This window comes from Gopherus flavomarginatus, chromosome 5 (assembly GCF_025201925.1).
Source record: "Gopherus flavomarginatus isolate rGopFla2 chromosome 5, rGopFla2.mat.asm, whole genome shotgun sequence".
Lineage (NCBI taxonomy): Eukaryota > Metazoa > Chordata > Testudines > Testudinidae > Gopherus > Gopherus flavomarginatus.
In genome coordinates this window covers 39,584,857-39,608,237 of record NC_066621.1, presented here as the reverse complement: position 1 = coordinate 39,608,237, position 23,381 = coordinate 39,584,857, and the positions used below count along the sequence as shown (strand labels likewise).

General features: G+C 52.1%; 1 protein-coding gene across 3 annotated transcripts in view; it reads right to left on the bottom strand.

The window, feature by feature from the left end:
• Nucleotides 1-23,381, bottom strand: part of MYRF (myelin regulatory factor) — a 121,906-nt gene that overhangs the window by 28,193 nt on the left and 70,332 nt on the right. Inside the window, exons 5-12 of one of the 3 annotated variants that reach the window (XM_050952791.1) lie at nt 17,799-18,090; nt 16,783-16,955; nt 16,301-16,424; nt 4,390-4,589; nt 3,527-3,599; nt 2,964-3,074; nt 2,116-2,206; nt 1,397-1,462 (exon numbers count right to left, since the gene is read on the bottom strand). In XM_050952791.1, coding sequence (XP_050808748.1) covers nt 1,397-1,462; nt 2,116-2,206; nt 2,964-3,074; nt 3,527-3,599; nt 4,390-4,589; nt 16,301-16,424; nt 16,783-16,955; nt 17,799-18,090 — 1,130 coding nt within the window. The remainder of the gene's footprint in view (nt 1-1,396; nt 1,463-2,115; nt 2,207-2,963; nt 3,075-3,526; nt 3,600-4,389; nt 4,590-16,300; nt 16,425-16,782; nt 16,956-17,798; nt 18,091-23,381) is intronic. The other 2 variants (XM_050952792.1, XM_050952793.1) reach the window with 2 other exon arrangements.

The window sequence follows — 23,381 nt, the reverse complement described above, 5'->3', positions numbered from 1 at the left end:
AGCTATCATGGCTGCCTGCCATGGTTCATGGCATCTGCATTCTAGCCCAGGCTTCCGGTCACCAGCAGGGATGGGGAAAAGTGGTAAACTGGCTTAAGGAGCAGCAATGGAGCCTGCATCAAGACTGAACCGCACAGCCAGGCTGTGCCCTTATTCTAAGGTTACCTTGTTTGTGAGGTGGGATGGAACCTTTGAGAGCCCAGGGCAGCCTGGGAAGGACAAAGAGCCGTGCTGAGTTTAACTGGCAAGTGCCTGCAGACCCAGCAATGTCAGGATAAGCCTGTGATAAAATATCCACAGCCCCAAGACTCGGGGCTCAGGTCAGATGACTCAGGCTCGTGGGGCTGTAAAACTGCAGTGTAGATGTTTAGGTTCATGCTGGAGCCCGGGCTCTGAGACCCTCCCCCGCTGCGGGGTCTCAGAGCACAGGCTCCTGCCTGAGCCCGAACTTCCACACTGCAACTTTACAGCCCCATAGTGTGAGCCTGCTGCCCCAGCTGGTCGTGGCCAGGCTGCAGGGTGTTTATCGCAGTGCAGACACACTCTAAGAGGCTCCCTGTCCAGCCTCCAATGGAAAAGCTCAGGCGTAGGTACTTGAACTATTATCAGGCTGACACTGCAGAGCTCAAAAGCCAGCAGTACCAGCTCCTCAGGAGGCTGCTAGGGGAGCAACCCATCTGAATTCCCCCTCCCCTTCCAGTGCAGGGCAGCATGGCCAGCAGAGGACACGCATGGCCCCGGGATCATTGTGGACGTGATGCAGAGCTCCGCGTCAGTATGAAGCAGTGCAGCGAAACCAGACAGAGGAGCAGGAGACAGGGGTTCTGTTTGGGCCAAGGCGGGGCGAGGACTTTGCTCCCCATGCCTGTGGTAACAAAGCCCTGCCTGCACTTTGTGAGGAAACAGCCCTGCAGTGGGGTGTTCTCTGCTCTCCGATCCCCATCTCTGATTGAGACGCTCTCTGCAGGCACCGGCCAATAGAATCAGACTAAACACAGCATCTGCATCCGCACCTTTCCTCTCCCATTTTCTGAGCCTTACGCTACCTGAGCCCCTGGAATTGTGCTGATGCTCTCCCTGCCCAAAACGAGGACCACACAGACTCATGTCCCCAGAGGATAGCACTACTGGGACTGGGACTGCATGAGAGCAAGGGGCTACTAGGACGTGCCAACTCTCCCGGCCTGGAGCAAGGATCATACCGAATCCTGCAAGATTCTGCTGGGGGGTCTCTCACAGGGAGCTACTGGGCTGTATCTTATCTCCACATAGGCTAGGCCACAGCTGCAGCTGTGCCCTGCTCAGGAGGTTGAGTCTGTGTGGTCCAGCCTGTCTGCTTTTCCCACAGCTCTGTTGTGGAGCCCCCCGGAGGCTGCATAGCTTGTCATGTACTTACTTGTCTGCAGACTCCGGGGTCCCCGTCCGCCCTCCGTTTGTGTTTTACCCCCGAACTGGCCCTTTGCTAGAGGAAACGGACAAAGCACTTAAAAGGCGGAGACAGCCAATCACAACGTCACAGCCTGACTCTCACTGCTTCTGAGCAGCCACGCAGGGCCAGAACCGAGCTATGTTCCTCAGACCCACACGCTCCCATTCCCCATGGGAGACAAGAGCTCAACTAGCTGAACACTGGGAGAACCTGTCAGGGGAATCCAATCTCTTTCCTGCCTGGCCTTGACTCCAGCCTTCACCACTGTTGCCCCTCAGGCATCTGGAAAATTCAGCCAGGACACCCACTGAAGGTCCCAAGACAGCACCGTTCCCTTGCTCCCCATAGCCCCTTCCCAGGCAACACATCCCCAGGCTTGCACTCCCCTCCTGGAGAACGTGCCTTCTTCTCTCTCTCTGTCTCTCTGCGCTGGGATCCTGCAGGAACACGTGGGCTGCCTTCTTCATAAAGTGCGGGAAGGGTCAGGAGCAGGGTCCCAGAAAGCCAGGCAGAGAATGCGAGGAAAGGGCAGCAGGGGTCTTGAAGAGCTAGGCAAAGGGTTGGTGGGGGAGCTGAAAAGCCAGGAGAAGGGGGCAAGGAGCTCCAAATAGTCAAGCAAAGGGCAGTGGAGCCCCTGAAAGGCGGAGGGAGGATAGGGGTGTTCTGCGAGTCAGGAGAAAACTTACTCTGACAATGATGCGCTCAGAGATGTGGGCAGCCAGCGTATAGGTCTGGTTCTGGGCATGGGCCTGGAGGGCCACCACGAGCATGAAGTACCTGCAAATGACAGACCACCCACAAGAGTCATCTTCAGCAGGAGAGGAGCACATCCCCGCGGGGGCACAGGGCATGGCGGATACTGCCTCTCCTCACACAGACAGGGAAGTCCCCACACCACAGTGGGCACAGCTGGAATTCCTACACTTCTCCCAGACAGGGACACACCTCTCACGGGCACTGTCTGATCCCGCTCAGGTCTCCCAACATCTGCTGCCCCCATGCCAGCACTCCTCTACTATAGCCATGTCTACAAGTCTGGTCTCCTCTAAGGCCTGCAGTGGGACCTGCCCAGGCGGGCATCCTATCAGTGCTCACAAGCTCAGCAGGGCTGGGGCTCAACTCGCTACTTAGACCGGAGGTTGGAAAAGAAACCAGGTTACCAAGTGACTGGTGCTGATGACTGAGTAGGGTACGCTCTTCCCTCCATGTCGGAAACCAGCCAGCTCCTCGGCACGGTGCTAGGGGCCACAGAGCTGTTGGAGCTCCGGGCCCAGCTTTCAGACGGTCATGGAGCTCTCCCTGCAAATGCTTCAGCCAGCGCATTCAGTGCCTAGCAGGAGAGCTCCTCAGCACCCATCCCCACACCCTCTTTCCGTTCTGCCTGTCACGGCAGCCTGCACAAAGCAGCAGTGCTCCCGGCCAGCAGGAGCAGCTCTGCAGCAGTCTGCTCCCCAATTTGGCCTCCTCGAGTCCCACGTACGCAGCCCTGCCAAACTCCCGTCACAGGCTCGGAGGGAACCATGCTGCTCCATACCTCTGGTCAGGGTTGGGCTTGCCCTTCTTCCTCATGTTATTAGCCGTGGTCTCGCTGAAATGCAGCCGCCCCACGGTGACCTTTGTGACCTGCTCCGGAGGCAGGTTGACCCTGGAGGGGGAAGCAGAGGAGCCACTGAGGACACAGAGCTGGAAAGGAGGTCGCATGGAGAACGGCCATTTCCCCTCATGTGAGAAGATCAGCCCCCAACTGCAATCATCTAGGGAACTCCCACCTCTCCCTCACTTCAGAAGGTGCTTTCAAAATGCCTCAGATCAGGCTCTGGGGGTCCGGGAGACCCACCACAGGTTAGTGAGCTCTGGGCGTGGAGGGGAGAGGAGTCATTGTTTTGGGAAGTGAAGGAGACAGAGAGAGAGAACACTTTAAATACACTACCCGCCTGAGCCCTCCATGCCAGCTCCCCATAGTACCCCCTTGCCCCACTCTGCCCTCCTACTCTCAGAGGTCCTCATACCAGGGTCCCTCAATCTCCTCTCTCCTTGGGTGGCTCTCTTGTGACAGGCTCCCCACCTTCAGGCCGCCATGCCCTGGGCAGTACTCACGTGACAGGGTTGAAGGGCCGTTTGCTGCGGTCAGACTGTGACTGCTCAATGTTGATCGATTGGTTCAAAGCCTCTAACTGAAGGGAAAGATTCAGGAACATTACAGAGAGTAGAAAACCATGGCTTTCCCCTCTTTCAGCCCCTTTTCCCAAGCCACAATTGTCCCAAGGACAATCTATCCGGCCACTTACCCACAGCACATCAACAGTACCAATCACCCCGGCGTCTGGGCACCCATAATTACCCCCTGGAAATTTGCCTCACTGGCACCATAACCACTGCTCAGAAAAGGCCAGATTTACTTTGTCCCATTACCACTGCTTGTACCTCCCCTTCTCTTCTCCTAAGAGAGGACAGGAGCTGTCTGCACCGGTGGGGTCAGATGGCCTCTTCCTTGCTCCTCACTCACAGACTCAAATGTACAGGCACTGATGTACATACACACATACAGAGCCCTAAGAGATTGCCCAGGGGAACCCTCTTTACAGCCTCTTCTCTTGTGACTAGACTTCAGCCTACTTCACCCAGCAGATGGGGCTATAGCACAAGGCTCCTATCCTTCCTTTAGGTAACGTCCTGGTCACACAAAACCTGTGATTCCCACCGGATCATATCTGCTCGTATCACACTTTGGCTCCCCTACACAGGCTCCACTCACAGACCCACACGTGCACTCACCAACAAACAGTACACAGTGATATAATGCTCATCATTCCTACCCAGAGACTGACAAGATCATACACACGGTAATATCCACAGCCACACACAAAGCCTATGGGCCTACGGACACCGACACACACGCTCGTACGTGCACCCTGAAATGGCCTTCAGTTCTTGCAGGGTTTGCCTCCTTCCCCTAGAACTTGCCTTCACTCCATGCAGCTTCAGGTAGAAGCAGTCGAGGGGCTTCAGGCCCTCAGGAGACTTCACGTACTTGGGATCTCCAATCATGCCAATGTAGACCGTGACCTGGAAGTGATTCTTCTTCTGGCACACGAAGGCATCGTCGCCCACAGAAAAGTTGAACCCTTTGTCAGCATCCACTCGGTAGGTGGGTGGGGGGCTGTGCATCGAGGTAGGGGGAAAAGGCAGCAGGCATTAGACTGAAGGACAAACACTGATATCTCTGCGGGGTCTGAATTTATAGCCGGGGGGGGGGCAGCATAAACAGACAGTGTTTCACGGATACTTATCTCAATGATCACACAGGCCAGCTCTCCTCATGTTTACAACCAAATAACATCCCCGTGGCAACTACAAGAATGGCTAGTATGGGAAAGCCACAATAGGGAAGTAATGTATGTATTTTCAGTTGTCTTTGAATGTAGTTCAGTAGCTGGAAACTGGAAGGAGGAGCCAGGATCGTGTCACTAGCCCACTTCTGTGCAGATCACCAGCAGGCTGTCTGCTTCATGGGTCACCAGTGACCCAAAGACCCCTTTCTGAGAACTTCTGGTTTACAGTGTAATTTATCCAAGGATTCAAATGTGCTTGGCAGGATTGTGCCATAGCTAGATCTGGGTTCAAACACAAGCAGCTGTTTAACTGTGCACAGCTGCTCTATGCAGCTGGTTAGGGAAAAGAGCGTAAGAGACTCCCATAGCCGATGGAAGCTGCAGGAGGGATTTTAGGCTGGCAGAATGTTTTCGGATTGAAAGGGAATATAGTTATTTGACTTGGAATTCGCTCAGGCTGCCGGGGCACTCCCAGCTCTTATACAAGGTGCCACAGAATCTTTCATGACCACCGGTGACAGAGAGGCATCCCATCCAATCATATAGCCCCTCCTGGCGCCACACATTGGAGCACTGACTTCATACAGGTTCAGAGAGAAGAGAGAGTTCCACACTGAGGGCTTGGCTACACTGGAGAGTTGCAGTGCTGGTGGTGGGTTTACAGCGCTGCAACTTAGTAACTGTCCACACCTGCAAGGCATATCCAGTGCTGCAACTGCCTGGCTGCAGCGCTGGCTGTACACCGGGTCTGCTTGGGGTGTAACGATTGCAGCGCTGGTGATGCAGCACTGCTCATCAAGTGTGGCCACCAAAAGCGCTGTTATTGGCCTCCAGGGTATTAGGAGGTATCCCAGAATTCCTGTCCACAACAAATCGGAAGAATGGCTGAACTCCGAGCTCCCCGGAGCTACTTATCTAAAAAATAAACACAGCTGCTCTTTGCTCCAGCGAGCGAGCGGAGGCAGGGGAATTGCTTTGGAATGTTCACAGCTGTTTGCTTGAGGAGAGAGAGGGGAGTCCATGTTGAGCAGCTGCTTATGTGGTCTGAAGGCTATTTAGGAGTGCATAATTTGCATTTAGTGAATAAGAGAGGGGTGGGGGAAGGGGTTGAAACTTTTAAAATGATTGAAGGTAGGTGCTGTGTATCTTCCAGTCCTTAGAACTTGCAAGGCAGGGAGCTGAGAACAGTGTCAGCTCCAAAAATCCACTCTGTCTCCCCCATGCTCCCTGTCACACTCCACCCCACCCCCGTTTTGAAAAGCATGTTGCAGCCACTTGAACGCTGGGATAGCTGCCCCCAATGCACCACTCCCAACAGCGCTGCAAATGCTGCAATAGTGGCCACACTGCAGCGCTGGTAGCTGTCAGTGTGGCCACACTGCAGTGCTTTCCCTACACAGCTGTACGAAGACAGCTGTAACTCCCAGCGCTGTACAACTGTAAGTGTACCCTGAGTGAGCACATCCTGCTGCCCCTGCCTTGCCCTTGCAGGTCTCCCATCCTCTCACCCCCAGGTCCAGCCCTGCTTAACAGCTGGGATCTGATTTCTGAATTCTGCTTCTCAGGTCAAGGGGCTATGCTGGTGGATCAGGCTAACCTAGGAAGCCACGCAGGGATGGGGATATGACAGGGGGTACTGGACATTCTTTGGGAGTTTCTCTCCTGAACAGGATCTTTCAGAGAAACCGATGAGATCCCTCATTGGGTTCCATTCTTCAAGTGACCCATCCCGGCCTTGCTGCCAGGCTGTACCCGCCCCAAGCTGCCGGATTCCTGGAGAAATCAGAACCATCTGCTGCCACTGCTAAGAGCCTCCAGCTCCCACCATGGCACATCCCGGCTAGGAGGAGAAACTTGGGCTACAGAGAAGAAACACACAAACCAGCCGGGGAAGTTTAATCTGTATCTCCTTAATGGGCTGGTTACCACGGGAACGGTGAAAATATGTGGCGTTCGCACCAAGTCCCCCTTTCTCCCACCTCCCAAGATCCCTGGCCTGCACTCTGGGCTAGGGCCCCTCTGGGGGGCGCTGCCTGCCTGGCACAGGTGGGAAAGGAAACACCCCGCAAGTCAGTCAGTCACTCAACATTTCAACTGGGAGACCAAAATCCAATCTTCCCTCCTCCCCCTCAATTTTCAAATCATGGGGAGCGTCATCGTTTTTCATTTATGAAAATCTGCACATAATTACAGGCGCCAGGACTCATTTTTCAAACTAGGTATTAAAAAGTACAGGGTATCCTTCTGCTAAAGAAAAAAAACGTGCCATCTTCCTGTCCTTCAGGTCTTAATTTTTAGAACGAACAACAGAGCTTCAAAAGGTCTGAGTGTCGGAGAAGAGTGACTGGGAGAGCAAGACAGCCACTGACAGGAAGACTTACGGCTCCATCAGACTATTAGACTAGACAGACTTTGTAGGCAGGGGTACATGCAGGAGAGGGTCACTCCCTTTTATACATGTGTCTTCCCACAAGCCTAGTCAATTCAATGCCACAACTACCAGCCAAGCCTAAAAGCAGCCCGTCTTCTGGGATCAAAAGGCAATTAATTCCCCTAAGCACTCACAAGAGACAACTAATCCAGGGCAAGATGTGTGGGTTCCCTGGAAGATGGGGTATTTTCACACGAGTGTTAGCTGAACAGCAGCCAGCGGGTGTAACGTGGTCCAGGAAATTCCCCAACATGACCATCTTCATCCTTAACACTGCAGCGTGGCAAGACTACAAGTCCCAGTATGCAGTGCCCCATCCTGATCTGTGCAGCCCAGTCACGCTGCCCGCTGGGCATTTCCATACTTGCAAAAGCACCCGGATCATGCTAGGGTGACAGAAGATATGCGAGGATGCACTTATTCAAGATTGAATGCAAGGATCTTTCACACACGCTTTCGTATCATCAGCTGTATGGGCTGCACTTCCACCCTGATTAGAAGGGGAATCGTTTTCATGTATTTTATGATTACCAGTATTATTATCCCCATTTAACAGATGGGTAAATGAGGTACAGAGGATGGGTGATTGATCTAAGGTCATAGAGTAACAGGGTTGGGGTTGAACACCAAGTATCCTGACTCCCAGCTCTATGCTCTTGACATGGCCACAGGGCCTCGAAGACCACATGGCCTTCTGATGAGGGTCACTGCCATCTGTTTCATTTACTGCCGATTAAGCACAGCCTCAGGACTTCTAGCAACTACGGCTCTCAGCTCCCAACCTGCGATCTCCTACAGATTCATGACTGTTTCCCAAATGACTGGTAACTGCTAGGTCTCCCATCAGCCAGTCAAGACTCTTAATTAAACTCCAGTGACACAAACTGGATCAGAACAACAATATAAAGCATCAACAAAAACAGTAAGTGTCACCTAGCCCCATGTCATCCCAAAGTTCATTCACCAGCCAGTTCCTGCTCCTGCTGCTTCTCACTGTCCTGGTTCCCCACACAAGTCACAACCCCTCAATGGCCTCCTACCATTCTGCCAACGGAAAAACACCACCCCCCCGGGCTGTGTTTTTTGGACTATACAGTGGTGAATGGGTTAATGTTGAATGATGTCTTCCTGGTGATTCAGGCTCTAGCGAGTGAAGCCGGGACAGCTCCATGAGTAACCATTTATTTCTTCCTTGGAGCAGCAGAGGGACCCTGGGTTGCCTGAGATGTGACCTGAACAAAAAGCAGACACTGGAAGTGGAGAGTGCTACCTTAGCCAGAAAGAATGAGAGGAATTTCCCTCTCTCGCTCTTGCCCCTTCCTCACAGCTTCAGAGCTTCATTTTTGCCTTCCATTTCTTCCCACTAAACTCCTTCATCCGCTCCCATGGGTTCCTCTCTCACAGCAACATACAATTTGCCCATCATGGATCAGACCCAAGACCCGGCCCATCTCTGACAGTGGCAGGCATTAGACGCTTCAGAGGAAGGTGTAAAAACCTGCAGCAGGCAGAAGCGGGATTATCTGCCCTCCACGTTAGGTCTCTCCTCTTCCTCAATCTCTGTCATTTGGTCCATGTCTTGCCGCTGTTCATTCCCCTTGTCCCTCGTGAATGGGTCCCTGAGAGCATGTGGTCTGGGCTCCTCAGGCCCTGGTCCCTGTACCAACCGTGCACGCACACAATACACACACAGACTCTCCCTCCCCTAGCAACTGCTCTCAACCCGACACAGTCCCCCACTTTGCACAGAAACACAATTCACCCACTCCTGCCCTACACTACCGCTGCACCTTCAGCAAGTGCACAGTCTCCTCCGCTCATCCCCCTGGGCCACTGCCTCCGTAGGGTACCAGGGCCCTGCTGGAGGGGCGGTGGTCTGCATGTGTCACTGGTGTACCAAGGGAGAACCATGCACCAGCTGCAGTCGTGAGAGACATAGAGAGTGAGAAGGAGGGGGAGGGGTTCACAAAACCAACAGAAGCCTCCCAAATGTGTTCTGGTTAACGTCCATTCAGGCTGATGGCTGCCCAACACACATGCACACATACACTGAACAAACCCCTGGGAGGGTCCCCCCTCCTCTGCCTCCCAGAACACACTGCCCAGCTGAACATGATTCCCCATACTTCAATTCCCCATAGCGCCAATAGACAGAACTTTCTGATTGGTTGAGAGTGATGTCATCTCCATGGGCAACAATCCTCTGCAAACATTCAGGGTCTAATGGGGAAATTCCATTTCAGAGCTTTTGAAACCAGACGGGACCATTCTGCTCATCTAGCCTGATCCCTGTGTCAAGCCCCTAACTCCTGGCTGAGCTCTGTTAGCAGGACACATCCAGTCCTGTTATAAAGCATGGACAAACTACCACCTCTCTTGCTAAATTGCTCCAGTAGTTATTTACCCCCCCTGTTAAAAAATCCATTCTGTAACAGCAAAAACACCATCTCTAGCCTCCTGCCAGATGGGTGCTGTATCCCCTTGGAAACTCTGTCTAACCCAAGTTTCAACTCATGGCCTTTGATGTCACCGGCACCCAGAATTATACCCCATGAAATGCTGGCCTACAAAAGTCCAGCACTCTGGGCCATGGGGATAATTAACATACATTTCTTGGGTTTTAAGTGTGTCCACGGGATGGTTCCATCTTTAATGCATGTTTGCTGCCAATTTGGCATTGGGGGATAAATGACCTTGGGTGCCAGGTCCCACTACTGATAGTGAGAATGAAGATTATTCATTGACTTGCCATCGGCCTCATTTCAACCAATCAAAACTCAGGCCACAGCCAAAGCCACACTAATTTTTTCCAGTGAGAGCGGGAAGGTCAGAGGGCACACTCCTGGGAATAGGAGGTCTAGGGTCAAATGGATTATTTTAGCCAAAAGGCCTCCACTGATGAAAAGTGGATTAACGCAGGGTTCAGAAGCTCAGGATTGGAGAAGATTTCTTCTAATGCTGAGTGAAGGTGAAAGGTTATGAACTCCCCAAAGCCAGTGTCTGACATTGAGATTCAAAGGAACCAGCAAGTTACAAGGAGAACCCAGCCACACTCAAGATGAAAAGAGGAGGAAAGGAGAAGGGGTGTAAGGAAAGGTGTTATAGAGACAGAGAGGAGAAAGAAGGACGTAGGAAATATTTAATTGTATTTGTGGCTGAGAACAAATGGAGCGTCAAAGGCAGGAATGGGGTCATTACATACAATCAGTTTCTTTCCCTTTCCAAACATTTTCTCTCCATATCTGTCCTCCCTCCTCTCTCTCTGTACTTATCTTCTATTCACAAGAGTTAAATGTCTAAAGAACATTTGATAAGCTTTCTGATTTCTCCTCTTCCCGAGTATAAATGCCCGGCTAAGGGACAGGAATCTGCTGCTAAACAGCATAGCAGGACCTTCAGCCAACCTCCACAGTCTGAATCAAATCACACAGCATCCATCCAACACCTATTCCACTAATCCCACCACAGAGACCTGCTCAAACTATGGCACCCACTCAAGAAAGACACACTCTCGACATGTAATGTGACTACCAAAATCTCAGTGATCAGCCAATGGCCAACTGGGATTTACCGGAGATTATCCTGCCATTGGTAGCCAGCCAGGAGGGATTATTTTGAGATATACAGTGTCATCTGCGCAGGTGAGGTCACCTAAGACACATCACCTAGCAGTGGGGACTCTACTGTCTAGAACCCAAGCAAAGCTCAAAGCAGTGAGCTCCAGCTGACTCCACAGGATGGAGGCCTGGGGAGAGCCAACCAGTACAATGGGAAGAGTAACTGGAGGAACACACCAGCTCTGCTTCCAAGCCAGAGCATGGATGCACTGGCCTCAGCATAAAAAGGTTTCCGTTCAGCTCCAGGCTGCCCCTGGCCAGCTGCCTCACCTCACACTGTAAACAAACAGGAGAGGGGAGGAGAGCAGGGCGTCTGGGATTCATCAACATACCCTGTCAAATAGATGAATTACCCCTTTTCCCCTGAGTAAATTAACCAACTGCCTTGTTCCAAACCTCCTCAGCTTTGTTGTTGGAAACCAGCTAACCCTTTTGAAGGTTCAGTGGGTTTGATACTACAAGACGGGTGTGATAAGCCAAGATTAAATATGTAAATCTATTAGCAATAAAATAAATCAGAGACACTGGCCCATCCCTCAGCCCATCCCACCTAACTCAGAGAGACAGGCCCTTCAAGTTGAGACATACATTTCTCAAGCACCTCCATCCAAATCCAGAACACCAATCCGTTTCACCCATTCCTCCCAAATCAGGGACACTTGGCCCTTTACAATATGCTCCATTAAAATGGGAAGTCCCCTGCCCTTCACATTGGCCACCCTAAACTTAAGCAACCTTGCTTCATTAAAAAGGGAAAAGTGGTCTTTTAAACAGAGTGGAGTAATTCAGATCTCTAATGATATGTCTACATGTGATAAAAGATGTGAAGCACAGCCACGGCTGGCCTGGGTCAGCTGACTTGGGCTCGTGGAAGGCTCGGGGTGTGGGGCTATAAAATTTCAGTGCAGACCTTCAGACTCAGGCTGGAGCCCAGGCTCCGAGACATCACAAATGGGGAGGGTCTAAGAGCTCAGGCACCAGCCCGAACCCAAATGACTACACTGCCATTTTATAGCCCCGCAAGCCTGATTCAGCTGACTCAGGTTCTGAGACATGGTGCCCCTATTTGATTGACAGAGTTTGTTTTTAGCCTGCTACAAAGGGACTCAGTCCTGCTGGGACAGTCGCAGTGGCATCCACCTGATGATGATACAGCTCTGCCTGGAGGAATCTACAGACTAATAGTCACCATGTTCATCTCAAAATCCACCTGAAGCTTGAGGCCCCTTTAGAAGCAGAGGAGCTGCCTAGTCTCAGCACAGCTGAATATCAGTATCCTGTCCAACAGCAGAGCTGGCCTGCACCGAGCTCCCCCACTCATCTAGCCAAGGCAATGGCCAACAGAAAAGTCTTGTTCCAAGATGAACCCCATCTCACAGGATTGGAGCAGCAGAGAGACATCCAGCATAACCAGCCTGGTAGACTACTGCCAGGCGAGCACTGGAATAGCTCATGGAAGATGACTCCCCACCCCCTCAATGCTTCTACCAAGTTCACGACAACCAGCAGATGACTGGCACTGCTAGCTTCCAGCTCACTATATAAAGCAGACAACTGTTAATTGGGATTGAATGTTCGTGGCTTAGAGCCTGATCCTAGGATGATGGCAATGGTCAAAATCCAAGGCACAAAGCCCTGTCAAGGAACAAACACTGACACAGTTCTTCCACTTTTTCGTGCTGGTCACTATCTTCCTCAACTGCTGCAGGTCCTTGAGGGAGAAATAACCCATGTGTCCTCAAATCCCACCTCCCAGCAGATGGGGTCATCAACTGAAATGCAGCTAGTTCTCTAAGGAAGAGTCTGCAAAGCAATGACACAGGGGAAAGGCACAGAGCAGACCTACAGCCACGTCCTGACCCCCTCTGACAGGCAGCTCAGACATCTGTATGCAAACCAGGTCATTTTCCTGTAGCGAGAAGTGGCAGACAAATCCCATTGCTAAATGGTTGCTGCTCCTTGGCACCGCTGCCACTGGTGAACCTCTTCTGCTACTCCGCTCCACTCACCAACACTCAGAATTTGGCCTCAGAATGTTACTGTCAGGTGGATTTTGTGAGTCATGCAAGATATCCATGGTCTGTTCACCCTTAGCCAAAGGGCTTGGGGACACACACCCATTTGTTCCAATGAGAATGTACTTGACGGTTTGTCCTGAGAATTGCTCTTCCATAGTTCAGTAGATGGACAAAGTACATGAAGGCAGTTCAGACAGCCTGTAGTTCTGGTGAATTTATATGCAAAGCCCTGTTGGAGTCTGACCAGAGCCCAGTAACAGATTTCTCCATAGAGGCCTCACAACCAGACAAGGTGGTATCCTCAGTCAGCACAAATGTACTCTGTTACAAGTTCCACAGTCCACGGCCCATCAGATTTCAATGTCCAGGGCCAATGGACCACAAGCATGATGGTCTTTGGGACACAGTGCAATACCCATCTCTTGTCTCCTGCCTTCTGTGAGGTGTGAGGTAAAGTGGGCTGGTCAGTAGTTTAGTGTGTGCATGGGGAGGGGGGGGTCATTGTGGCTTTGCCAGATCGAGTTATAGTTCCACATTAAATACTGTACACATGCCCACAGGTTGGATACATTTTATCAGCTTAAAAATAAATGAATAAATCAAGTTCTGATAAGTTAAGGACTGTGCTAGGCATGGAGGCTGATCTACTGAATATTCTCATCTCTTCATCCTGCTGGTGGAGCTTGGGAACGACTGGACTGGCTTCATCTGAAGCAGAGCAAAAAGAACAGTGGCAGCCTGGCAGTCAGAACTCCCAAAAGCTGGGGAAATACTCCTGCAGAGGGGCTGTGAGCAGGCTGCAGCTCAAGCCCATTAAAGACGGACTCTTACAGTGAGGATATTACCGCCATGTCTGTGCACAGCTCAGCTCCAGGTAAACCTTTGCTGATGTAGAAGCTGGTTCTCCATCCTTACACATGTGGTGGAGGTATGCACTAGGGCAGTGGTCTCCAAAACGAGGTGCACAAGAGGATCCTTGGGGGTGCATGGCTGGAGGAGCTCCTTTTTTTTTTTTTTTTTTTGTGTGTGTGTGGCTTTGTCAGTTTGAGTGGGAGTCCGAGCGGCTTTTTCTTTTTTGCTTTGGCAGTTCGGGACGGGGGGAGTCTGAGTGGCCTTTTTTTTTTTTTTTTTTTTTTGCACTTCGGCAAAAATGGTAGAGCTGGTGCAGCAGGGGGTGCGTGCTCAAAAATTTTTTACTGATGGGGTGCGCGATCAAAAAAGTTTGGAGACCACTGTGCTAGAGAGACCTGCCTTTGACAGCTCAGTCATCCAAATGCTCTGGGAGACTGAGCTTCTTTCCTCCACCAGACAGTCAACGGCACATTGACACACCTGGTGAACACCAGGGGCTGGGAACCTGAGCAATTTCCTGTGGGTGTATGAAAAACAGGCAGGTCTGCGCTCGCTCCCCATTCTCCCCTGCTGGACCCCACGTGAAGGGCAAGAGTAAGTAAAGGATGAGACTTTGATCCCACAATTCGGTTCCCTAGGGCTGAGATTGGAGCCGAATACTCTCTGGCTTCTTCTGGAGAATGAAACACCTAGTACAGAACCAGTCACACACGAACCCACCTCTCTGCTGCAATTCTCCTCCAGTTTGGACCAAAGTACCTCATCTTCCCCCCACATCTAGCTCTGGAGCTGGTATACAAGAAGCTCCAAGAGCTTTGCAGAGGTCAAAGCCTGCTTCTCATTCTAGCACTGCTGCAGTGGGCTTCTGGCTGGGGCTTTCCCAAATGGCTGAGCTGTGAGAGACAGCTTGGGTCTGCCTCCTAAGGGTCGGCTCTCCCTTCAGTCCTCGAGGCCTGGGCCTGCTCCCTTTCTGTGACCCCTCTGGCTGCCCACATGCCACTGGCCGAAACAGGTTTGTCCTTCCAGAGACAGGTTGATTCTGCATGAGAGGAAGTATAGCCTTGTCGCTAGCTGGATTCTGTTCCCAGATCTGCTACAAGCTCATCCTGTGACGAGGGCAAGTCATGTCATGCCTCTGTGCCTCACTTTGCCCAGCTGTAATATCAGGCTTAATTAATTGACAGCCTCAGCAGTAGGCAGTGTTGTTACACACCCGTCAAGGACTTGGCAGAGTATGTGGCAAGCCTGTTCCATCTAAGGCAACCTCCCCAAGTCACATGCTCTTCCCTGCTCCTGCAGCTGGCCCTGCCAGGAGTCCTTGGCCTTTTCTCTGCACGTCGTTCTGACGAAGCCTGATCATTCTCTCATTTTAGTTGGTATCTCGCTCAACAAAGCCCCTCCCCCGAGCCCCAAAATAGGGCCCCAAACAGAGACTGGCGGTGTGGAAACTGAGGAGGAGTAAGGGGTGTTTACGGGACTAGCCGTTCCTGGAATCCAGACTGCTGCTTGCCAGTTTTCAGTCACCTTTCCGGAATGTGGGGAGGATTCGCAGCAATTTCTTCCTGAACATTCATCTTTCTTGCCCTGTGAGCTGTGTACACTTGTTCCCTCCACCTCAGCCTCCCAACCCTTCCCTCCACCTCGCAACATTTCTCTGCACCCCTCAATTCCACCTCAGCCTCTCGGTCTTCCCCCACATCTCCGCCCTCTCTCCTAGTCTCCTGGCCTTTCCCACCCCATCTCTCTTTCTCTTCCTCCTACTCCCTGTCCAGCTCTCTCTGGGCAAGTTTACACTGGAGCTGGAAGTGTAATTTCCTACTCAGGCAAACCTACCCATGCTAGCTCTGATCCAGCTGGTGCACTGAATGTAGCAGTGTAACCATGGCTGCGCAAGTAACTAGCCACCCTGACTACGACCCCATCTGAAAGCGAGGTACTTACTTGGGCAGCTAGTCCCTCCTGCTGCTCGCACCGCTGCAGCTACGCTTCAGTTCGTAGTGTGCCGGCTGGATCAGAGCTGGCCTGGGTATGTCTGCCCGAGCTGCGAATTCCACCTCCAGTGCAGACTTACCCTCTGCCTTTCTCTCCCCACACTCCCTCTGTCACTACTCCCCAGCTCTCTCCAAGCCTGTGGGCAGTGGGGGCCAGCGGCCCACTTCTTCACACTCCTGCCCAGGGTCTCTTTTGATGAGATACATCCTTTGCTTTTACAGGAGAGTTAACGTTCATTTTAAAAATCCAGGGAGTTGGATGAGCCTGAAGCTGGGGGCAGAGGCCCCTCTGAGCCAAAGAGACCCTTAGACGGGCTGGGTTTAGTATCATAGGCTCCTGCTAAGTATGTGTTCTGAGTAACGTAAAGCACTGGCGGTAGCCAGACCTGCCCTGGATGATACAATCAGCCGCTCACACACAATTCTGTTCCTGTGGCCGGCTAGCATTTCACGCTTGCAGAGAATTAACTTTCCCCTGGGCAGGTTATAATGGAGACCAATGCAGGATCCCAGGGATTCCAGCACAGGGCTGCCACTACCCCCGCCGACTCCCAGGGTAGGGGAGGACAAAGGGCTGGTGGGGTAGACGCGAGTGTGGCTGTATCTCTAGGGGACCGGTAGGTTACTCACAGCTCCTTGTAGTTGGCATCGTAGAGAATCACCCACTTGTTCTGCTGATGTGGCTGCCACTTTATAGACTGGTAGTTAGGATCCAGGTAGGAACCGTTCAAGCTGTCATTGTCCTGAATTAGGCCTGCAGTCATGAGGAAATATTTACTGAAATCATTTCCGTGAAGTCCCTGACCAGGCAAGAGCTCCCCCTGCTGGTACAAGGGAGATACTTCTACTCTGCGCTTGCTCAGCCCGGGACCCATGTCCTGACTGCGCTATCAGGGCACCCTGTGCCCCAACCCAGGGCCAAGGGGAGAGTGTCCACCCTCTGCGCTATCAGCTCTGGGAACTCTCTCACTTGCTTATCTGGGGGAACACTTCCATTCTCACTCTGTCCTGCAGGCCCCTCTCCCGTGCACCCCACCTGGGGAGAGCTCCCCCTGCTGGTGCCAGGGAGGTGTTTGGTAATGTTGGGGGATGAGGGGATGAAGAGCACATACCTGGTGAGAGTGCCCCCTGCTGATGCCAGGGAGGCGTTTGGACTCTGTCAGGGTTGAGTGGCACAGACCCCATACCTGGCTCCTGCTTTATCATCCCGTTGAGCATCTGTGCGTTGAGTGTGTTGGGGGGCGACTCTGAGTGTTTCCTCTTCTTGGCTGGGTGAACTGGGAGGCTGCGGAGACAACCAGGACAGCAAACCCTGAGCTGCGAGCAGGAAAGCAGGGCAGCTGCTCAATCTCCACCAAGGGAACAGAAAGCGGGGGGCAGATGGGCCCCAAAGCCAGTAGCAGGATTTGGACTGGGAGGGGTTAAAATGAGGGGTGATAGCTCAGTGGTTTGAGCATTGGCCTGCTAAACCCAGGGTCGTGAGTTCAATCCTTGAGGGCGCCATTTAGGAGTCTGGGGCAAAAATGCGTCTCAGGATTGGTCCTGCTTTGAGCAGGAGGTTGAACTAGATGACCTCCTGAGGTCCCTTCCAACCCTGAGATTCTATGACTCTATGGGAGCTGGGGCAGGGACTCAGGTAAGGGCAAATATATAGTTCAAACATTTAAAAATTAAAGACTTTGTACTCTCAGCATAGGAAGACCCATTATTTTCAGTGTCATTATAGCGCCCCCCCACCACCACTGCACCTCCTCCATTCCCTGCCCCACCCCCTTACCACCATGCCTCACCCCTGCCCCTCCTCCACTTCACTGCCCCTTATCACCATGCCTCACCCCCGTACCTCCTCCATTCCCCACCCCAAGGCCCCCTTACTGCCGTGCCCCACCCCCATCCCCTTACCACCATGCCCCACTCCCACACCTCCTCTGTTTCCTGCCCCACTCCCTTACCACCATGCCCCACCCCTGCACCTCCTCCATGTCCAATGCACCCCATTAGTGCACCCCCTTCACCATCCTCACTCCCCCCTGCACACTCATAGCTTGGAAACAGCCCCACATCAGCGAAGACGCGCAGGATCCAAACATCCCCCTCAGTTGTTGCTGTCCCTTCCCAATGCTCTTACTCTGCTCCGTGCTGCTGCAGGAGCTGGTGAAGCATCTGTGACTGCTGGGCGTGGTGGAGATCACCAGGGGACATGCCTTGCCCGATGACGTATGGCGGCATCAGTGGCTCAGGCTTCATGAACATGTCCCGCTGCATACTGGGATAATGGGGGTTGTGCTGCTGCTGGTGTGGATGCGGTGGAGGTTGCGGGGGACCCTGAAGGTGGGGAGGTGGGGGAGGGTGCTCCAGCCGGGAAGGTGGGGTCATGTGGCACATGTTTTCGGGGGTCATGGTCCGGAGGAGATGAGGATCTTCAAAGAAAATATAATGGATTCATTAGAACCATGTACAAGGCCAAACACAATCTGTCCTGAGTCCTCCCCTCTCCCTGTCCCAAGGGAGTCCAAACCCACCCACAACAGATCACATCATGTTCCCTCAATCTCTCCCTGCTTCCCCAAGCTAGGGTTACCACACAGCTGGGGTTTCCTGGACACAGCCTCTTTTTTGAGCCTCTGCCCTATGTCTGGGGTGGGAGGATTTGAAAAACAACAGGCAATGTCCAGGGTTTTTGCAGCTCAGAAAGAGCCTCCCTTGCAGCGGCAGCTGACTGATACATTCCCCTGTAAGCCATAGCAGCTGATCCTGCCCACCCAGGTCCCGGCTCTCAGCTGTGGGGTGGGGGTCCTGCAGGGAGGCGCTGAGTGAGAGCTTGCGCTGGGTCCTGGGCTTGTGCCAGCTTTCCTGCCATGGTGACAAGGAGCGACACTGCCTCCCCACCTCCAGCGAGAACCCCCGCCGCAGGTACCCCCCGTCCAGCATCCCCACCTGCCTACCCTCTGCCCCAGCACACTTGGGCCCCTAGCCCACCTCTCCCAAATGAGTTTACTCTGGTGTGGGTAACTGTGCAGGCAATTCTGGGATTGTATTTCTCCTCCCATCTCCTGCCTGTTAGAAGGCTCAGGTGTCCCATGGGGATGGCTGGGGATTTCCAGTTTGTAAGGAGAGTTCCAGCTACTTTTCCTTTATAAACTCAGCAGTGTGGTGAGGCTTTAGGCCCCATGATTTGGAAAGGGGGTTGAGCGAGCCAGATGAGGAGAATGCCCCACACTCACAGTTAGCAAGGCTCCCAAAGGGCTCACATCGGATCTAGTCAGTGCATAATAGGAGGCTGACACTACATTACAGCTAAGGTTCAAACAACACAATTAGGATGTTCAGAGTTCAAGCTTCCAGTATCTCCCAGCACACAAGTTATTAACACCTTGGTATGTAGGTGAAATGGGGCAGAGTTAGTATTTAGCTGGACTGCTGTAGCATCAGGAATCGAGGCCCCTGTGATGATTTAGCTTATGTCTGTCTGTCTCTATGGCACACTGCAAATGTCACTTCAGTTGTGAGAAGGACCCATCCTTCTCTGATGTCTTTGTGCCTCTATTTTGGCCTGGAATTGCAAGCCACAGGGCAAACAATGCAGCAGGGCCACCCAGAGGATTCAGGGGCCTGGGGCAAAGGAATTTTGGGGGCCCCTTCCATAAAAAAAGTTGCAATACTATACAATACTATATTCTCGTGAGGGCTTCTGATGGGCCCAGGGCAAACTGCCCCACTTGCTCCTCCACCACAGGCGGCCCTGGGAAAAATAAACCTTCCGCATCCTGGCACAAACCCAGTTTTGAGAAAACTTCTTTACAAGGTATCACTTGTTCTCAGCATCAGCTAGTGCTAAAAGGGTGCTCATTAAAAGGGTTGGACAAACATTTTCCATCAAAACTTTTTTTGGATGGAAAACTAGGGGGTTTTAAAAAGCAGAAAAAAAAACACGGACAATGTCTGCTTTCCTTCAAAATTTGTTGTGGTTTTTTTAACTGAAAAGCTGAAATTAGTCTGCCAAAACCTGAATATGGTTTGAGGTTTCAGAAGTGTGTGGCCAAATATTTGCTGCTTGCTGTGTTTGACTGTTTAAAGAAACAATAAAAAAAATTCTACTTAAAAAAAATCCAAAACTTTTGAACCACCTCAACTTGTGACTAAACGCCTGAGCTCATCCAGTCAGAGATTTTTCTAGGTTTCTGATACTCTGCTCACTTCCTTGACTCACATCTGTCTCCATAACTTTGGGTTCATTTAGCTTAGAACATAAGAACAGCCATACTGGGTCAAACCAAAGGTCCATCCAGCCCAGTCTACCGACAATGGCCAATGCCAAGTGCCCCAGAGGCAGTGAACCTAACGTAATGATCAAGTGATCTCTCTCCTGCCACCCATCTCCACCCTCTGACAAACAGAGGCTAGGGACACCATTCCTTACCCATCCTGGCTAATAGCCATTAATGGACTTAATCTCCATGCATTTATCTGTTTCCTAGAGACTGGCTCCATGGGGTCCCTCACAAACAAGACGGTTACTGTGGGTTTGTCTGTAGTGTAGCTTATGTATGTACTCCACGAACTGAGCATTTGAACTTGTTCCAGCCTATGTTGTGAAAACTGAAATGCTCAAAATAGCACATGCATGTGACTGGACACAGGGTGCTAAAATTAAATTAACCCAGGGGTTCTCAAACCGGGGGTAGGGACCCCTCAGGGGGTCACCAGGTTATTACTGGGGGTCGCGAGCTGTCAGCTTCCACCTCAAACCCTGCTTTGCCTCCAGCATTTAGAATAGTGTTAAATATATAAAAAAGTGTTTTCAATTTATAAAGGAGGGGCGTCAAACTCAGAGGTTTGGTATGTGAAAGGGGTCACCAGTACAAGAGTTTGAGAACCACTGAATTAACCCCTCTGAAGCCCCAGGGAATGCAGGGGAGAGGGGGGTTCTCCCTTGGTAGGGTTGGGAAGGAGGTAGGTGATGTAGGATATTGCTCTTCTCATGTGATCCTTCCCCCAATGGCTAATTTTAAACGAAGCTACCCTCCTCTGACATGAACCTCCCTATGGCACTAAAATTAAATATATACTATAATTTGGCATTTGAGAAGTGAAAGGGATGGTAGCCCTAATGGAAAAGCTAACAGCTTGGCTCTTCTGGAAGCCTCAAACTGCTGAATGAGCTTTAGGGTAGGGAAGGCTGTGCCTCCCAAACAGCCTGGCCCTGCCCCCTATCTGACCCCCACCCACTTCCTGCCCCCCGACTGCCCGCCCCCGTCAGAATCCTTGACCCATCCTGCTCCTTATCCCCTCACCGTCCCCCAGAGACTCCCGCAACCACCACCCCTGCTCCCTGTCCCGACTGTCCCAACCCCTATCCACTGTCCTGCTGAGTCCTGACAGACCCATGGAATGCCCACGATCTAACCCCCCATTCCCTGTCCCCTGACCACCATCCCCAACCTCTCCCCCCTCCTTGTGCCCTGACTGTCCCTGGGACTCCCCGCCCCTTAGCCATTCCCCCAGGCCCCGGCCCCTTACCCCCACCTCGCCCCTCATCCGGAGCCTCAGCACGCCACATCCAGGAGCGTCCTGGAACAGCGCTGCAGCGTGGCTCTGGTGAGGCCTGAGCTCCTCCCCGCTCAGAGCTGCATGGTAAGGGGGTGGGGCTGAGAGCTCCAGTGGGGCCTGAGCTCCCGCCGCTCGGCCTGGAGCTCGCAGCCCCGCCCCTTTACCATGCAGCTCTGAGCGGGAAGGAGCTCAGGCCCTGCCGGAGGCACGCTGCAGCGTTCTCCAGGGATGCTCCTGGATGCGCTGAGGCTCCGGAAGAGGGGCAGAGGTGGAGTCTGGCTGAGGTTCCCTCCCCAGCCCTTCTCATAGGGGCCCCTGCAGAGCCCGGGGCCTGGGGCAAATTGCCCCACTTGCTGCCCCCTCTCCCTCCTGGGCATCCCTGCAATGCAGAGAGATCAGGAGTTGTTAATTCGGAGGATCACCTATTGAAATGCAAGCACTTTGACCAATGAGCTCACAGATATCCTGTCCTTCCAGGTGTGCTGGTAACCAAGCAATGGATCACCTGACAAGGGACTTGAAGGGGTCACCTGTCGAAGGGGACCGCAGCTTTACAAAAGGATGGCTCCCTCACAGACTGCCATCTTTAGAGAGCACTAGAACCTGACGCTGAACGGGAGGATGACGACACTGGGAGGACCAGGAACTCTGGAAAGGTCTGTCCAAGACCCAAAGGGTTCTCGGAGTGGCAAGGGAGGGATTTGCATGCAGGCTTTATTCTTCTAGAGATCTGTATCTATCTTGTCTATGCGAAAAGAGCGTGTGTGCTTAGAGAAACTCCTTCGCAGCATCTGCGTGTTACCTTCTTACGCTGACACGGAGCCCTCAAAGAAATCAGACAGTCCTGCTTCAGCAGAAGAGAAAGTTACTCACCTTGCCGTAACTGAAGTTCTTCGAGATGCGTGTCCCTGTGAGTGCTCCACTCTAGGTGATGGTGCGTCTCGGCACCGTTGATTGGAGATTTTCGGTAGCAGCGCCTGGTCGGGACGCACACACTCAGTTGGTATCTCCCATCTCATTGGAATCTTCCTGAGCGCGTGCGTCCTGCACCCTCCTCAGTTCCTTCTCTACCATGGAGAAATCATACTAATACTCCAAAGTAGAGGGGAGGAGAGTGGGGAATGGAGCACCCATAGGGACACACATCTCGAAGAACCTCAGTTACTGCAAGGAGAGTAACTTTCTCTTCTTCTTCAAGTGCTGTCCCTGTGGGTGCTCGACTGCAGGTGAATGTAAAGCAGTACCCACTATGGTTGGTGGGATTTTGGAGTTGTGTGAGGAACAAAGGTAGAAAGTACCATATGGCCAACTATGGTGTCTGCTGTAGTATCCCATGCGATAGCATAATGTTTGGCATATGTGTGTTCAAATGTCCACATGGCCACCTTGCATATGTCTTTAACAGGTAAGCTGTGGAGGAAGGCAATGGATGTTGACATTGCTCTAATAAAATGAGTCCTAACACCCTCTGGTGGTTGAATATTCTGGGTCTGATAGCAAGATCTGATGCAGGTGGAGATCCACTTGGAGAGTCTTTGCTTAGAGATAGCATCACCCTTTGAAACAAAAGCCTAGGGGATTCACAAAATGGTTTAGTTCTGTCAAGATAGAATGCACAAGCCTGTCAGACATCGAGGGTATGTGATGCAGCTTCCTGTGGAGTCATGTGAGGGTTGGGATGGAATACATGTAAGTGTATTGACTGGTTAAGGTGGAAGGTAGATGCCACCTTGGAGAGGAATTTGGGCCAGGTTTGTATGGTAAGCTTGTGTTTAGAGAATATGGCGTAGGGAGGGTAGGACATCAGGGCGCTTATTTCACCAACTCTTCTTGTTGATGTTATGGCAACCAAGAAAGCCACTTTCCTGGACACGTGGAGCAGGGATGAAGTGGCCAGGGGCTCAAAAACAGGTTTCATAAGAGCAAAGAGAACTAGGTTGAGACTCCAGGAGGCTACTAGTGAATGAATCTCAGGGTAGAGGTTTTGCAGGCCCGTGAGGACGCGTTTCATGGTGGGGCGTGTGAAAGTGAATAGCTGTCCAGAGTGTCATGGAAGGTGGTAAGGGCCGCGAGACGTATTGTGATAAAACTGAGTGAAAACGTGTCCTGTTTTAGTTTGAAAAGATGGTCTAAGATGTCAGGGAGGGTTGCAGTCTGGGGT